Source organism: Schistocerca serialis, chromosome 1 (genome assembly GCF_023864345.2).
Source record: "Schistocerca serialis cubense isolate TAMUIC-IGC-003099 chromosome 1, iqSchSeri2.2, whole genome shotgun sequence".
In the NCBI taxonomy this organism is placed as follows: domain Eukaryota; kingdom Metazoa; phylum Arthropoda; class Insecta; order Orthoptera; family Acrididae; genus Schistocerca; species Schistocerca serialis.
The window spans coordinates 238,108,862-238,127,953 of NC_064638.1; the positions used below are offsets into that span (position 1 = coordinate 238,108,862).

At 41.8% G+C, this 19,092-nt stretch overlaps 1 protein-coding gene across 1 annotated transcript in view; it reads left to right on the top strand.

Moving 5' to 3' along the window:
* The window catches only part of LOC126461835 (prolactin-releasing peptide receptor-like), a 580,944-nt gene that overhangs the window by 424,154 nt on the left and 137,698 nt on the right, over window positions 1-19,092 (top strand). The window contains exon 3 of the mRNA XM_050096030.1: window positions 4,263-4,354. Coding sequence (XP_049951987.1) covers window positions 4,263-4,354 — 92 coding nt within the window. The remainder of the gene's footprint in view (window positions 1-4,262; window positions 4,355-19,092) is intronic.

Here is a 19,092-nt window from a genome sequence, read left to right on the forward strand (position 1 = left end):
AGTGGAACAACAATACAAGTCTACAAGAATAAAAATAAAACTTTCACCTCATCAAATGATACCTTGTTCTTCATTTCAAAAACCTTTTTTGTGTCCGTATGCTATCCAACCAGTGCTCTGAGTTATCGTTCCTCCCCGTAACAAATCTGCAGCTCCAAAAGTTTGTCTATCCAATACACAGTACACTCAACGAACTCCTGCCTGCTGCACAGTGCTGCTTCTGCCATCCCAGACACAGATACTGTTGCCTAACAAGTGTTTCTCTGACCGCAGTTCTCCTTTGCAAATACTAACGTATCCAATAATATCATCAAAAAACAACCATCTTACACCGATCCCATTCGCCATAAAATCTCCGTCCAAAGTGAGGTTTCCCGTTTTCTTCTCAATTATTTAAAATATATGTCGGAATGGTTCTTGTGAAAAGGACATGACCAATTTCATTCCCCGTCCTTCCAGAGTCGGAACTTACGTTCCATCTCTAATGGCGGCATCGGCGACACTAATTTAAAGCGTGACATTACTTTTTCCTTGGTCATAAAGCAGCCACCTGTCATTAACGACACTCACGGATTTAGACTACCATCTGTATAAACAACCTGCCTACCCAAATGATATTTTGAGCAAATGTTTTGAGCAATACAAGTCTGCCTTTCAGCCCGATAATGGAAAAAGAATCCCTACCAGCCCTCTTGATGAGTAGTGGGCTAACGGCGTAAGAATCTGATTGCACCATGTTCCTTACGATACCATAGACAGAATAATAAACTGAGCCAAAATTAGCGTCTTCGCTTTTGCAACAGCGTACCGCAAAATCTGTACACTACTCAACAATTGAGTTCCCAACACCTGCCTCGTAGCTCTGATTCTACTGTGTTTCAGCTGTCTTTCAAACCCACATTTGCACTACTATAAGAAGTAAGGCAAAAATTTAGAATTCAGCAATATCTGTTTCCGAGAAAATTTTGACCTTTTCGCCAATTAATACGTCATTGCGATTCTTGCGAATCTGCAGGCCATAATCGTCTTATTCAGCGACTGCACAAATACGCAAAGTTTTACAGGTAAATGACCTTGAAGAATAATGTAGGAGGCTCATCTTCGTATTTTACGATCATTTCTATTCGGATTTACTCGTTATCCACACTTATCACTGCATGAAGATGAAAGTGAATACAGCATCTTTATCGTCGTGGAGACTAATGACTTCATTGAATGAACATTAAAAAAAAATAACGTAACGATTACATTAATTTCGAAACAGCAACACTCAGATTCGTTTCTTTTCATACATCTGAAGATTATAGATGCCCGACGGTATTTTTTGTCTGTGATCGTAAAATGAGCATAGTATTTTCAGTCTGAGTTCAATGATGTACCTTTCCAGGTATGTGCCTTACATGCTTTCGACCACTGCCAAACCGGGTCTTTTTGAAGTATTAACTACCTAGGTCATGATTTTCATCTTCACTGTCTTCGGTAAGTCCAACTAGAGATGCACTGCACTTCGATTCTTCATTTGCATGTTAAACATTTAATTCAGACTCACATTTACCCTCCCAAACGATGAAGTGTGTATGCCCTAACAGACATCTGCTTGTGGCGCAGCTATAGCTGTACAAGCTCATGTTGTAAACTGAAAGACTCGGCTGAATCAACAATATCTTTATTGTTTACACAACTGGTTTCCCTGTACTAAAATTCAATTATCGAGTGTAAACTATGAGGATTAAAAGAATTTATTACAAGACTAGAGCAAGAAATCCTCGAAAAATTAAAAATGTAACGGATAAGCGCCGATACACACTTAAGAAAAAAGGAAACGGGATGTTATTCACATAGAAACCACTTCACTGACTGAGGTCATCTTCCACTCCAGTGTTGTCATGGAACGTAAGTTTTGTGTCTCAGTTATGAAAAAGGGAACAAAGTCATTTACCAAAACGACATTAAAACAAAAAAAGGCCTTAAATATGTACAGTTGCTTACCTGTTACGTTTTCAATTTATTAAGGATTGGTTGCTCTACTCTTGTAATATATCCTTTAGATCCCTACAGTTTACACCCGATAATGGTAACGGAATTTGGATATTCCGGTGCCGCTCGTGTAAGCAATAAAAACACTGTCGATTTAGCAACGGTTGTACGGTTCCTTCAATTTAAGAAAAGTGTGTGACTGAGACTCCTCCCCATTGAAGCATCGTACAAGATCCACGCACTCGGACTTCAAAGCATAATTCCTTGTACACTGGCAAGCAAAATATTGGCAATAATATTTCGTTCTATAAAAAACCTATGGCCAGACGATGGCAGTCTCGAAACATACTAACCATATGCACTATTAGTATCTTCACTCGGTGCAGTGTAATGGTGTTGTCTAGTTAGTGCAACATGAATAGTTCTGGGTTCTTTTCCTGCAATTTCTGGTGTAGGCGTATTTGTTTTTGTTCACTGATTTTATTTTGCATGTTACGGCATAGGGATTCCTAAAGTTAGGCGGTAGTTATAGCAGATCTTGAACTCATCACACGCAATTGATCAATAGAAGCGCAGAATATGGAATGCAATGGGATTTAATATCGCAATTTTAAAGATTTATTTATTCTCTGAGCAATTTCCTACTTTACTCATTCTGGAGCACTGAATTATTACTTTTCCGACGAGAAGCGGAGTCACATAATTGAAGTGAATAGTTTCGCTCCTCTTTACCCCGCCACATTTCAGTGCCGATTATAATGTTTTGAATGAAGGTGCCTGTCGTACATGTGACTACAGTGTTGCCATATTACCACTGTTCGACCTGAATTTCGTACCAAACACTCGATAACTAGATGACTCATTCCTTCTCTTCCAGAGTTCGAACAAGAATGTGATCAGATGGTTCAAATGGCTCTGAGCACTATGGGACTTAACATCTGAGGTCATCAGTCCCCTAGAACTTAGAACTACTTAAACCTAACTAACCTAAGGACATCACACACATCCATGCCTGAGGCGGCAGGATTCGAACCTGCGACCGTAGCGGTCACGCGGTTCCAGACTGAAGCGCCTAGAACTGCTCGGCCACACCGGCCACTCTAAAATTACAGTGCATTTCAGTGTCAACTTAAGTTTAGGTAGCGACATTATACAACGTGATAAATACATGGCGTCTCTCAGACCCCACTAATGTGGTTAATGGACCAAGGGAAGCAATTATAGTTGGAATGATATTATATATGCATTTAAATAACAAAAATTAAGGAAGAAGTCTCATTGATTAGGGACGCTGGAGTTCTACACAACTGCGCGTGCAAACTACAAAGGCAGGTACTGGGGTGTCGTTAACGCCGAATTGTAAGGAACGAAACCTGAATCTCAGACAGAAACGACACAAAGGGTATGTATCACACTGAAATGAAGACCGAAAGTGAATGTCGTGGGTGCAAAGATAGGATGCCAATACCTTAGGAATATAGAGATCAAACTGCAGTATGACCAGTGCGTTTCTGGGACAAGTATGTACAATTCGACGCCCTGCGCTTTCAAAATATTATCAGCACTACATTTGTGACACCCTCAGCGCCTATAAAAATTAGACTTCCTCCGGCAAAAAAAAAAAAAAAAAAAAAAAAAAAAAGAACAGACAGACAGGACTAAAAGGGAAATATCAAAACCTGGTAATAAATACCCGAATCGAACAACAAATTTACGAAAAGTATATTCTCGGCGTTGCTGCACAGTCCGCACAATTACTAGCGCAAGTATCAGATTATCTCGGCAGCCAAACCATAGTGCTAATTCCGAAAACCAGTATTTTGATTGAATAAAAAGATGGTGTAAAAGTGCAGAATGCTGTATTGAGGCTAGGGCTGCGAAAAATTCTACATTGGAACAGTCCGCCATCTGTTCTATTGGTACATAGTAATTCGATTTTCTACCATTAACAGTGATCATTAGACACACCCGTAACAGTTTTGCGCTGTGCAGCTAGTTGATTGAATTAGCGAGTGCTGTACTCGCTCAGGCACCGTCGTTCTCTCGTATGTGGGAGAGCAAGCAGCTTTGCTCGTGTTGTCCACAGGGGAACCCGCACCGCCCGTGCTATTCCTGACTACACATCTCTGTTGTTTGCGTACACTGCTGCGCAACATGTGCGTCAGCAGAGTACCTTCTCAACCCCCCCCCCCCCTCTCTCCCCGTCCTCCTCTCCCCCCCCCCGCCCCTCACACACACACACGTCAGTAGGATCGGGCGTAACACATGGTCGTTGTCTGTTGCAGTTGCTGTGGAAGCCGCTTGAAGGTACTGGCTTCTGCATCGTCAACCTCGTGGCCAGCATGCAAGACTATATGCGTGGTCTCTTCCTATTCACGTAAGTACACAATCCCTTAAGGCATTTACTTCAAACCTAATTTGGTATAAAACAACCACTGTTTCATTACTTCCTATGAATTAGAATAGTTAGTTAGCAGAATGTTTCTATGAACATGCAATGAAAGACCAAGAACGAAGTGCTCATTTTAGAAGGAATACCGTGCAGGGAGTTAGTCTGTCACCTCTACTGTTCAGTAGATACATCGAACAACCAAAAACAGAAGTAAAACAAACGTTCAAGAGTGGAATTAAAAGTCAGGGTCAAACGATATGAATGATGAGATTCTTTGATGACATTGCTACCTTTAGTGAAAGACAAAGATAAACCCAACCCAGGACCTTTCAAAAAATGGTTCAAATGGCTCTGAGCACTATGGGACTTAACTTCTGAGGTCATCAGTCCCCTAGAACTTAGAACTACTTCAACGTAGCTAAACTAAGGACATCACACACATTCATGCCCGAGGCAGGATTCGAACCTGCGACCGTAGCGGTCGCGCGGTTCCAGACAGTTGCGCCGAGAACCGATCGGCCACCCCGGCCGGCAGGACCTTACAAATCTAAAAAAACAGTTAAATAAGCCCACGCTCTGGATAGAGAGTAAACCGAACCTAGACAAAAGTAATAAGAAGTATCAGAAATTATCTCAGAATAAACTACTCAACTTGTGGACTATCGATGTAGATGAAGTAAACGAGCTCTGTTATCTTGGAAGCAAAATAACACATTATGGCCGAAAGAAGGAGAACATACGAAGCAGACTAGCACAAATAAAGAAGACAAAAAAAGACTATTAACATCAAACACTGCCTTAACTGAAACTTCCTGACAAATTAAAACTGTGTGCCTGACGGAGACTCGAACTCGAGACCTTTGCCTTTCGTGGGCAAGTTCTCTACCATTTGGGCTACCCAAGCACGACTCACGACGTGTCCTCACAATTTCAGTTCTGCCAGTACCTCGTCTCCTAACTTCTTAACTTCACAGAAGCTCTGCTGCGAACTTTCACTTCGAATAATTACACATAAATTTGCTGTCTAGCGGTACCGTCTTTGATTAGTAATATTAAGTCATGGGTTCCTGGTTCTAACCCAGCCGCTGTTAAATTTCTGAATAAAAATCATCAGCAATGACGGTCGAAGACTTCCATTATAAGAAATGCAAGAGGACCGATGAATGGACTCAGTTGCCCTTGGGGTGGAAACGGCCCTTAGTAGCCGGAAGAATCAGCAATAGTCAACGGCATGAGGACGCAGAAGGCAATGGAAACCACTGCATTAAAGACACGTAGAAGATACGGCCTGTCAGTGGAAAAAATCTCATGATGATCTCTCCGCTGGCAAATGATTCCGGATTAGTCGCCCACTCGGATCGCTGGGAGGGCCTGACAAGGGGGAGGTAGCAATGGAAAATGATGGAATAAGTAAGAACGGAATAACTTTCTACGAGTCGGAGCGTGGAATATTAGGTGTGTGTGTGTGAAATCTTATGGGACTTACCTGCTAAGGTCATCAGTCCCTAAGCTTACACACTACTTAACCTAAATTATCCTAAGGACAAACACACACACACACACCCATGCCCGAGGTGATGAAGAGTGGCTGAAGTCTAAGAGAATCATGCGGAAGAATCAGTGTGGGTGGAAAGGGGTCAATGAAGTACTGAGGAATGACGAGACACGTCTTAAATGCGTTAAGGATGTTGATATTGCGATCTTGAATATCAAATTACGCAGTTCAGTTGAAGAGGACCGGACATTTATCGAAAAGGCAGTCAGATATAGATAGAAGGAAAGTAACTCCAAAGAAACTTTGCCTGACAGAAGAAATACTTCAGCTCATCGACGAAAGGATGAAAATTTTCAGGGAAAGAGAGGAATACAGAATTATAAATCACTTAGGAATCAAATTAGAGGGGAGTGCACGGCAGCCAAGAAAAATGGCTGTAGGAAAAATATGAAGAACTCGAGAAAGAAATGGTCATCGGAAGAACCGACTCAGCACTAGGAGCAGTCAAAGCAACCTTCTGTGAGATTAAAGGTAAGAGTGACAACATTAACAGTGCAATAGAAATTCTGCAGCGGATAGGTGGAAAGAGCACATTGGATGCCTGTATAAGGGATAGGACATGTCTGATAATATGATAGAAGAAGAAATTGTAGTCGATGAGGAAGACATAGGAGATCTACTGTTAGCGACAGAATTTGAAAGACTTCTGGAGGACTTGAGGTAAAATGAGGCAGAAACGATACATAGCGCTTTATCGGAATTTCTAAAATCATTGGGGAAAGGGGAAGGGGCACTGGAAACCAAACGACTACTCAAATTGCTTATAGATGACGATCAGTTCGGATTTCGCACCACTGAGTCAGTTCTGAGTATGCGCTTAATAATGGAAAGAACACTAATGAAAAATCAAGACTCGCTCATACGATTTGTCGAACTAGAAAAGAGGTTCGACAGTGTGCAATGGTGTAAGATATTCGAAACACTGAGAAAAATAGAAGTAAGCTACAGAGCGCGACTATTTGTATACAGTTTGAGCAAGAACCAAGAGGGAACAATAAAACTGGAAGACGAGGAAAGAAGCGGTCGGATTAGAATGGATGTGACACAGAAATGTAGCATTTTGCCCCTACTTTTTAGTCGTGGTTGGACACCAGACTGACAAGACAAACACACACACACACACATACACATACACACAGAGAGAGAGAGAGAGAGAGAGAGTAGTGGAGTAGTTGTCAGATATTGATGACATTATCATCATCACTTGAAGTACAGAGCTATTCAGATATTTGTGGGGGTACAAATAGCACAAGACACAGGAAAATTGATGTACGAATTCAAATCTTCTTTTATTTTATACTGCAATTTATAAAGTTTCAAATTGTTTCTTGTTTACTTACATTTCGAATGCCGAGTACGTACACCCCGCTGTCACTCAGCACTCACGTGCGCGATTTTCCACACTCCTCAGACACGCCTTCTGTTCAGGAATACATGTTAGAGCGCTTAAATTTTACTATGTTTCTCATGTAGATCAATGAGGTGAAGATTTAGAGTTCCTTAGCTTTGGTGTTGGCTAGAAACTTTCGTTGATTCATTAGCCACTCATTTTAAACGTGTCACTCACTGAATTGGTGACCTTTTGGGATTTCGATATAGCGTGTGTCTGAGAAGAAAGGCATTTGGTGTACGACTATCAGCAGGTGTGATAGACAAAGGCATCTCAGGTGTCCGCGCAGCATTTTTCTTTCTTTTTTCTTTTTTTTAATGTTCTTCTGTACAATCTGAAAAAATGGTTTTCGTCTTTTTTGTTCTGTTACTCGGATGTAACATATTACTTTGCCAACAATGGAGGGTTGCAAGATGTACTATTATACATAAGTATCTTCTGATTTGAATTTGCAATATATTGTTAAATTTTTGGGCGGACTCACAAGAGTACGCAAGACCGCGCACCATCGCACTAGGGCACACGGTTCCAAGATGGTCAAATAGTAACTTGTGCGTATCTCTCTGTTGATTTCTGGTAATCATGCGATAGAAATTGGGCAGCAAGACTGCCGCTCGATAATTCAACATTTGTGGGGATAGCACAATTGCTAAGTTTCCGAACTTGGATTGTAGCAGCAAATCGGGACACAAACTTTTGCGAAGGCAACACTATGAGCCAAGGTGGAACATAGAATTGTTTTTGGTTATTATAAAAGACTTTATTAATTCTTACTGAAAATTATGCTTCATTTAACGAGCTATTGAACTTTGATTGTATGTGTTATTTTTTGTTAGGAGGCTACACCGTTTGTTGGATTTTTCGCTGATAAATGAATAATCAAGTTACCAAAAATTGGTGTTCCCTGAAATTATTAATACAAAGGTATTTATCATAACTGTGAATAATAAATTTCATTTATGTTTCATTTGAAGACTTGCCATATTTATAATTGCGAGCGTAGGATCAATTGAGTAACCTATTTAGTTCCGGCTAGCATAGTTACAGAACAAATGTGATACACTCCCACTGAGTAACTATTAATGAGGATCTTACGTTTGACCAACTTCCACAGGCCGGTAATCGGTCCATTTTGTTGGCAGAGGACATCGTATACGGTTAATCGAGCGTTTCTGTATTGTGTGTCAGAAGGAGATAAATCTCAAGGCGTTGTCGTTCAAGTTCCTACTTCGACCCAGGACAGGGGTGATCCACTTCAACACCATACTTCTGAGGATGCCTAGCTGGCGAAGTACTGAAATAGGCTGTAGTTGCAGTCCAACGTTTATGGAGCATCCATATGTGTTCAGTCTAGGACAAAAAGTAGTCGTAAAGGGACGAGGAATGCAGTAGCTGCTTGCAACTGTGGTTGGTCTCAGAAGCTGATGGGATTTGGTAAACAATGAGAGAGGAACATTGGCACACAATGAATTTGTGGCTCTGATGTGGCGCAATTCATGAGGAGCGATTTATACCTGTCTTGCAACAAGTAGCTTCACGCAACAAAGGGGACACCACAGTCGTCGTGTAACTTATATTAGAGCTCACTTTACCAACTTAATGGAAAATACGAGGGTTGGAACTTTAATAGTGGAAACTACTTATTTACAGCTCGTTCAGAATAGATACGTGTTCCAAAGTTTTACTGACATTCGGAGTAGTCACCACCACCGTGTAAAGCTCGTTGCCAGCGATGTGGAAGTCGTAGGATACTCTTAGCAGTGCCAGTTGTGTTGACAGTTCGAGCGACGCGGTCTATTGCCTGACGAATTTGTAGCAGTTCTGAAACGAATGCTGCGAAGTCTTTCCTTCAGTTTAGAAATCGAGTTGAACTTAAGTCAGGGGAGTGCAGTAGGTGGTATAGCACTTAGCAGCCCCATCAGTCAAGCAAATCAGTAACAGCTTCCACTGTACGTGCTTGAGCATTCTCCTGCAAAATGATGGTCAGGTCCTGCAGAAAGTGTCATCACATCTGTCTCTAAGCCGGTCGTAGGTTGTGTTCCAAAAATGAATAGTCCAAGCTGTTACTGATTTGTTTGACTGATGGGGCTACTAAATGCTAAACTACCTACTGTACTCCACTGACTTAGGCCATCGTAAGTTTAATTCGATTTCTAAACTGAAGGACCACTTCACGGCATTCGCTTCAGAACAGTTACAAATTCGTCGGGCAATAGACCGCGCCTCTCGAACTGTCAACACAACTGGTACTGCTAAGAGTATCCTACGACTTCCACATCGCTGGCAACAGGTTATACAGAATGCTGGTGACTACTTCGAAGGTCAGTAAAACTTTGAAACACGTATCTATTTTGTACGAGTTGTAAATAAATAGTTGCCACTATTAAAGTTCCAACCCTCGTGTTTGCTTCTCCTATTTAGAAATTAACCAATGTTTCAGTGGAACTATCTTCCCATGTGTTTATATACGTGGGTTATACAAGACTATGTAAACACCAACAGCGTGATACATTACCGTGCCTAATAAGGTGTAGGAAACACAGTGACACTCAAAACAGCTTCCAGTCGTCTCGGAATAAATAGATTTTCGAAGGAATATTATACCCTTCTTCCTTCAAAGTAATGGCAACTTCAGATAATGGCAATGGAGGTGTGTAGCGATCACCTCTACATCTACATCGATACTCCGCAAGCCACCTGACGATGTGTGGCGGAGGGTACCCTGAGTACCTCTATCGGTTCTCCCTTCTATTCCAGTCTCGTATTGTTCTTCTGGGCTCTAATCTCTCTGATTTTATCCGCATGGTCACTTCGCGAGATATACGTAGGAGGGAGCAATATACTGCTTGACTCTTCGGTGAAGGTATATTCTCGAAACTTTAACAAAAGCCCGTACCGAGCTACTGAGCGTCTCTCCTGCAGAGTCTTCCACTGGAGTTTATCTATCATCTCTGTAACGCTTTCGCGATTACTAAATGATCCTGTAACGAAGCGTGCTACTCTCCGATCTTCTCTATCTCTTCTATCAACCCTATCTGGTACGGATCCCACACTGCTGAGCAGTATTCAAGCAGTGGGCGAACAAGCGTACTGTAACCTACTTCCTTTGTTTTCGGATTACACTTCCTTAGGATTCTTCCAATGAATCTCAGGCCGGCATCTGCTTTACCGACGATCAACTTTATGTGATCATTCCATTTTAAATCACTCCTAATGACTACTCCCAGATAATTTATGGAATTAACTGCTTCCAGTTGCTGATCTGCTAACTTGTAGCTAAATGATAAGAGATCTATCTTTCTGTGTATTCGCAGCACATTACACTTGTCTACATTGAGATTCATTCGCCATTCCCTGCACCATGCGTCAATTCGCTGCAGATCCTCCTGCATTTCAGTACAATTTTCCATTGTTACAACCTCTCGATATACCACAGCATCATCTGCAGAAAGCCGCAGTGAACTTCCGATGTCATCCACAAGGTCATTTATGTATATTGTGAATAGCAACGGTCCTGTGACACTCCCCTGCGGCACACCTGAAATCACTCTTACTTCTGATGAATTCTCTCCATTGAGAATGACATGCTGCGTTCTGTTATCTAGGAACTTTTCAATCCAATCACACAATTGGTCTGATAGTCCATATGCTCTTACTTTGTTCATTAAACGACTGTGGGGAACTGTATCGAACGCCTTGCGGAAGTCAAGAGACACGGCATCTACCTGTGAACCCGTGTCTATGGCTCTCTGAGTGTCGTGGACGAACAGTGCGAGCTGGGTTTCACACGAATGTCTTTTTCGAAACCCATGCTGATTCCTACAGAGTAGATTTCTAGTCTCCAGAAAAGTCATTATTCTCGAACATAATACGTGTTCCAAAATTCTACAACTGATCGACGTTAGAGATATAGGTCTATAGTTCTGCACATCTGTTCGACCTTCCTTCTTGAAAACGGGGATGACCTGTGCCCTTTTCCAATCCTTTGGAACGCTACGCTCTTCTAGAGACCTACGGTACACCGCTGCAAGAAGAGGGGCAAGTTCCTTCGCGTACTCTGTGTAAAATCGAACTGGTATCCCATCAGGTCCAGCGGCCTTTCCTCTTTTGAGCGATTTTAATTGTTTCCCTATCCCTCTGTCATCTATTTCGATATCTACCATTTTGTCACCTGTACGACAATCTAAAGAAGGAACTACAGTGCAGTCTTCCTCTATGAAACAGCTTTGGAAAAATACATTTGGTATTTCGGCCTTTAGTCTGTCATCCTCTGTTTCAGTACCATTTTGGTCACGGAGTATCTGGACATTTTGTTTTGATCCACCTACCGCTTTGACATAAGACCAGAATTTCTTACGATTTTCTGCCAAGTCAGTACATAGATCTTTACTTTCAAATTCATTGAACGCCTCTCGCATAGCCCTCCTCACACTAAATTTCGCTTCGCGTAATTTTTGTTTGTCTGCAAGGCTTTGGCTATGTTTATGTTTGCTGTGAAGTTCCCTTTGCTTCCGCAGCAGTTTTCTAACTCGGTTGTTGTACCACGGTGGCTCTTTTCCATCTCTTACGATCTTGCTTGGCACATACTCATCTAACGCACGCACGGTACTCTCAAACGTGGACCACAAAGGCTCAATAATATTGTGATCTGGTGACTGTGTTGGCTAGGTGTGATGCGACCATTCACTCTCGTGCTCACAGTCCTGGACGACGCGAGCTATGTGAGCACGGGCCCAGACGTCTTGAAGTAAAGCATCGTGTTTGGGGATAAAACATTATACCGTGGATGAACCTAATCAGCCAAACTTGTTATATAATCCTTGGCAGTTCTGCGACCTTGTAGGATAACTGTAAGTCCCACAGAATACCACGATAAGCCTGCACAAATCGTCACCGAACCCACTTCCATGTTTCACTCTCCAGCAGTAAACTCGTCCAGAATTTGGAAACAGCGTGAAACAAGGCTCATCCCATAAAATTTCTCCCATTCCACCACAGTCCAGGTTTTATGGCTCGGCCGCCAGGTTTTCCTCTTACAGTCATTTGCTCAGCCTGCAATTTCCCGCTTATGGAGCTCTCTTCTTCTAACAACACGGTTTCCTCTTAGTTTTACATACAATCGTTTTCAATGACCCTCTGTCACGTTCGCTCAGTGTACACTTTCGTCCGCGTTGTGACTCAGCAGCTTTCCCTGTATGCGATATAAATCCGACATAATGCACTCTGGACTACATAACACTGTACCGACCAGGCATGACACTAGCAACGTATTGAGGACATTGCTCACGTACTGTTAGTGGTCGAATACAACTTCGCATTTGTTGGCTGCTTTCTTATCTGAATTTAAGTCCAACGATCTATTTGTCGCTATATTTTCAAATGGTTCTGAACACTATGAGACTTAACATCTGAAGTCATCAGTCCCCTAGAACTTAGAACTACTTAAATCTAACTAACCTAAGGACATCACAAACATCCATGCGCGAGGCAGGATGCGAACCTGCGACCGTAGCGGTCGCGCAGTTCCAGACTGAAGCGCCTAGAACCGCTCGGCCACATCGGCCGGCTCGCTGTATTTTCAGTTTTTGTCGAATATCTGTAATGAATCTATCAGTTCTGTGTCGTTGCATCATGAATGTTAATTGAATCCTTTTCTTAGCTCACTTTCTTGCTTTTTTGTTATTTCTTTTAATTTCTGTCTTCAAACAAATGCGCTCTACTATAAGAACATTTTTGGCGATATAAATGCAAGATGTTTGTGAACGACCTGGTTTTAAGGTAGTCTCTTTCATTAACAGTGAACACGATCTTCTCAAACTGAAGTATGGCAGAGATTTTGTGACAATATCCAGCTATACAGCTCGGAGGGTGAGCGGTGTTTATTAAGTCTGGCAAACGTTACACACACACACACACACACACACACACACACACACACACATATATATATATATATATATATATATATATATATATATATATATTGTTGCCTTATATATGGCAACAAAATTGAAAGAAATACAAGGTCTTCCATCACCGTTTGCGGGCGCCTGCGTACTTACAATGTCATCAAGATTTTCGAGCCATTATTTGTGTAAAAAGTGTGGTGTCACCGCCAGACACCACACTTGCTAGGTGGTAGCCTTTAAATCGGCTGCGGTCCGTTAGTATACGTCGGACCCGCGTGTCGCCACTATCAGTGATTGCAGACCGAGCGCCGCCACACGGCAGGTCTAGAGAGACTTCCTAGCACTCGCCCAGTTGTACAGCCGACTTTGCTAGCGATGGTTCACTGACAAATTACGCTCTCATTTGCCGAGACGATAGTTAGCATAGCCTTCAGCTACGTCATTTGCTACGACCTAGCAAGGCGCCATTATCAATTGCTATTTATCTTGTGATGCATGTACCGTCAGACCGATGTTCACCAATTATGGATTAAAGTTAAGTATTCCAACAGCTACGTACTTTATTTGCTAGACTCAAATCCTTTAACTGTTCCAGACCTCACGCCAGCCTGCGTGAACTTAAACGCGTGCCTTTCGGCTTCACCTCCTAGTGGCTTACCTGCGCTGCTGCGGAAACGACTTAAAAAGTCTCTGGAGATGGAGAGACGGTGGTCGGCTAAAAAAATGGTTCAAATGGCTCTGAACACTATGGGACTTAACTTCTGAGTTCATCAGTCCCCTAGAACTCAGAACTACTTAAACCTAACCAACCTAAGGACATCACATACATCCATGCCCGAGGCAGGATTCGAACCTGCGACCGTAGTGGTCGCGAGGTTCCAAACTGTAGCGCCTAGAACCGCTCGGCCACCCCGGCCGGCGACGGTGGTTGATGAAGTTTCATAGAGACCGGTAATTACATCTAATGATCATCCAGTGTCCATCTGAGCCGATAGGCATCAGCAGCGTCTGACATGAGTACGGTATATTTCGTCTTGTCTCACCATCTACACCTACATAAATACTTTCCAATATCTTGTACAATGCAAGACAGAGGGTACATCCTACCTACATTATATTATATTTCTGTTTCATTCGCATACTGATCAAGAGAAAAGTAATTGTCAGAATGTTTCTACAAGCGCCCTAATATCTCTTGTTTCTCTCACGATACCTACACGAGATATACTTTCGTGACAGCATAATGGCTGCAAGTCATCTCCGAAATCAAATTCTCTAAATTTACCGAATAGGGTCTCGCTAGAACAACTCAGTCTTTCTTCGAGGGACTGTAGCCTACATTAAGTTCTCCGAACTGTTCTGTTACACTTTCATGTTGGCTGCCTCATTCTTTGAGCATATCGAAATCGCACTTCAGCCTCTTTGCTTAACGCCTGACATCCTTGACACTCTGAAATAGCGTCCCGGGCAGGCATGGGTTTCCCCGCTCGATTTAACGCTGCCACCCATCAGCTCGGTCTTACTTTTTGTTCATGGATAACAGGAGAGTATCCATCCGCCAATAGCTTCTTGCGATTATGTGGGGCATGAAACGCTACAAGCCGCTGCCGAAATTGAGTTCCACTATGAGAAAAGTCTGCATCGCCAGCCTGTCAGTTACATGCCTGACAAATACGACGCTGGATTGTGGTGGACGACGGCCTTGGTTCTGTGTCTGCTGTATCGTATCTCCAGAAATTACATATAGGACGAACTGGCCGAGCCATGTGGACTTTTTTGGTGAGCATCTTGATTTGCAGACCGTAGGTGGAGCTATTTGTTGTGCTGTGGGGTTTCTTATACTGTGCGTTTTAGGCTTCAGTTAAATTCAGTGTTGTTAAGAGGTATTTACCGGGAGCTATATTAATAAAGTTGCCTCTACTTCAAACTTATTTCTTTCTGTTGCTTTTGTGCTCTTTTGGTAATTTATGAATATTTCGAGTGATTCCTGTAATAAGTACTCAGCAAAAGGAAAGTTCAGTTTTTCTGTAGTAGTTGAAACTGTGTGAGCGCTTTGGTCCAAATTTTATTTATATACACTTCAGTGGAATTTGAAATCAAGGCATGTACACTACTAATGGTCTGTGTCTGTCCATATTATAAATATTCCAGTTTATTGGGTGCGAGCCCAGTTTTTAATTAAGCAGTGTTATTTACGCCGGCTTGGGCGTGCAGGGTTAAAGTATTGCTTTCCGTTGAAGCTAACAGAGCGTTTTGTTTTAAACCTTACTCAAACATATTTTATCGTTGCTTATTTGTTTTACAAATGAGCTGATAACTAAATGTTCATTGACGTTAGTTTTAGTGCTCTGTAATGTTTTCTATTGGACATTTTTTAATCTCTGTTTTAGTTTTTTGTGCTTGTTTAAGCTATGTTGGAACAGAACTTTTTCTGTACTTTACTGCTTAGGCAATGTGTCTTTTCCAACCTGACATGGTTAACTCCATCTCCTTTTTGGCCGTCCTACATTTCTTCTTTCTGACGGCTTGTGCTTGTTTACAATGAGTGGAATTCTATCTTCATCCTTCTGCTTTAGGTGTTATCTCCATTCTTCCCGGTATTCTTCAGCCTTTCTATTTCAGTTATTAGGTGCCAATTCTGTCTGGATGTCATTGATTTCTATGTGATTCCTCCTTCGCGAATATTTGACACTTGTTAAAAAAATCATTTGTGCTGACTGTATGTTAATTTTCTCTTATTTTCTCTCTATCCAGGATCTGCTGTCATGAAGTAGCCCAGGCACAGCCATAGATTTAAGCAGGTTCAATTTTTATATATGCTGTAATTTGTAGTTTCTCTTTTCTGTTTCTTTCTCTGTTGCCAGTCTGATGTCGCTGTCAGAATAACTGCAACTAGAGACTTGCTTAAATACAATGTTTTCGACAACAATCTTGGAACTAAATGGGAATTTTCCATAGTGGACCAATACGTTTGTTTTAGATATTTTTGGATTGTAAAGTTGTCTTCACAATTCATATAACCTGTACATCGAGTGTTGTAAGTCTGCTTCTGTCTTTTGTAGTACAGTTACATCATCTGCATTCACCATAAAACTTAGATTGTAATTGCTTGTTAGCTTGATGGCATCATGGACCTCCTTCTTCCGATTTTCTTCAGCATAAATGTTAAATGATCGAATCAAAAGAACAGTCCTACTAAAATTATTGAGTTCAGCAAACAGTTGGCTATCCCAAGTTAAGTCATTCAGTTTATAATTCTAAAACTGTATTATCCTTTCCCGGAATTTACTGCAGTTTCTCTTACTAAAGGCGTGCTAAATAAACTCCTAAATATTTGAACTTCGTTTTTCTTCCAATAAATTGTATTTTCTAGTTCAAATGTTATTTTCTGGAACCTGTAATCTTACCCCGTCCACTTCCACGCTAGCTACAGTATTTCATTCCTATCTGATATGAAATCCAATCACCGGAACGCATCTTTTAGCGACTTCCTTCGCCAGTACTGTGCACGTTTCCAGAATCCTTCCAACAAACCTCTCATCCACCAGCCTCCGCTGATATTGATTTTCCACGAACGTCCCATTTCACATCCTTTCCAAGCATTACCTTTAAATACTTATGCGAAGTGATGTTTTTATGATGTTAACTGCTAATCTCCTGTGTAGCACTCAACATGGATCCCGAAAACAGCGATTGTGTGACATCCAGCTCGTTCTGTTCGTCCATGAGCACAGGACGCTGCAGACAGCGGTCCCAAAGTAGATGACGTGCCGGCCGGAGTGGCCGTGCGGTTCTAGGCGCTACAGGCTGGAGCCGAGCGACCGCTACGGTTGCAGGTTCGAATCCTGCCTCGGGCTTGGATGTGTGTGATGTCCTTAGGTTGGTTAGGTTTAATTAGTTCTACATTCTAGGCGACTCATGACCTCAGAAGTTAAGTCGCATAGTGCTCAGAGCCATTTGAACCATTTTTTGTAGATGATGTGCTCCTTGACTTCCGTAAGACATTCGATACGGCTCCGCACTTCCGCCTAGTAAACAAAAGACGTGCATATGCAGTACCGGATCAACCACTTAATTGGATAGCAAACAGAGAGGAGGTTTCAAATGTAAAAATGGTTTCCGGCGAACCACAATGGAGTGTTATAGGTCAACTAATTTTCACGATGTATATAAATGAAATAGACTGCTAGACAAGATCGAATGTTTCAAGTGGCTTTTCACGGATGATGTTGTTTGGAACAGGAAAGCTGTAGCGGTACAAAATTGTCACGAAATGCGGAAAAACCTATACAGGATTGACGCTCGATGCAGGGAGTGGCAATTGGCCCTCAACATAAACAAATGTAACGCATTTCTTATACACAGACGGAAAGACAAGTAACTGTATGATTACTAGATTGCAGAACAATCACTGGAAGGAGTAGGTTCCAGAAAATGTCTAGTAGTGTGCTTACGGAAAGATTTATATTGGAACGACCACATCCCAGGCTGAGATCCATTGGTAGAGCCCTAGGAAATGTAGTCCGTAAACAAAAGAGGTAACTTACAAAATCCTCGTTCAACCTGTACTTGAATACTGCTCGTTGAATATGGGGTTCATACCACAGATAGAATTGATACAGGAAATAGACAAGATACAAAGAAAAGCAGCGTTTTTCGCCACAGGTTCATTTAGTAAGAGCGAAACCGTCACAGAAATGGTTAACCAACTCCAGTGGCAGACGCTGCAAGAGAGGTGTCACGCATCACGGTGTGATTTACTGTTAAAGTTTCGAGATCGTGCATTCCCACAAGAGTCAACAAATGCATTGCTTCCTCCCACCTATCTTTCCGCAAAGTGGCTTGCGGCGTGTACATGCAACTGTAGCAAGAGATGTAATCAGGTACTATACCGTTCTCTCTGTGCGTTATGAGCATTATCTCATATTTAATCACAGTGAAGGAGGGACGTTTCTCATTACACTAACAAGAGGAAACGTTATTCAAGTCTTCGCGAACTTCCTTACGATCGTCTACAACGATACTTTTTAAGCACCTAGACAGCGAACAATCTTACTGTTGATACGCTTAATAAACGGTTTGTATGAACTGAAACACTAAAGGTCGCAGTACATTTCCTCGAGACACGCCCGCCGTTACTTTCGTTTCTGTAGAACACTCACCGTCCATGGGAGCTGTTAGTCAAATATTGCTCCATCCAGTCACGTATCCGCGAAGATACACCTAATGATCGTATCGTCACGGAAATCAGCGAGGACGCAGTTTCACTCCACACCACAACAGCATCCGTTTAGCTACTACTCTTTCCAGTAGCTTGCGGACGACAACAGTCGTAAAATAAATGATGTGATAGCGTGTATAAGCCGCAAAGAAAAAGGAATGCATATTTACCAGAAAAACTGTACGACGTACCGGAAAGCAATGGCTACAATTTTTTATATGAAAACTCTTAAAGCTTCTTAAAATCGAATAAATGTTTTTAACAGTGTACATCTTTATTTTCGTGACTATAAACAGGCTGAATCACCTAAAAGCTGCACCACTAATACTGTGGAAATGGAAAGTGTTATTGATGTGAGGCTGCATTCATAGAATGCATTGGCAGTCAGGATCTAGTATTGTTAGCCTGTAAACAGATTGTAAGTGTAATCTTCGCACAAACATACGCTTTTGTAAATGGACAATGCCTATTGACTTTAAAACACCAAAAGTAGCGTAAATCAGAATGTCAGTGTTGTCTGTTGCAGGATTCTATTAGAGTCGTTTACGAGATATAGTATTTTGAAAAGTTTCCACACCAATACTTGCTTGTGCTTTCATCCTGCGTTAGTTGCTTGGAATGACGTTCTTATGTTTTCTAACGGTGTGC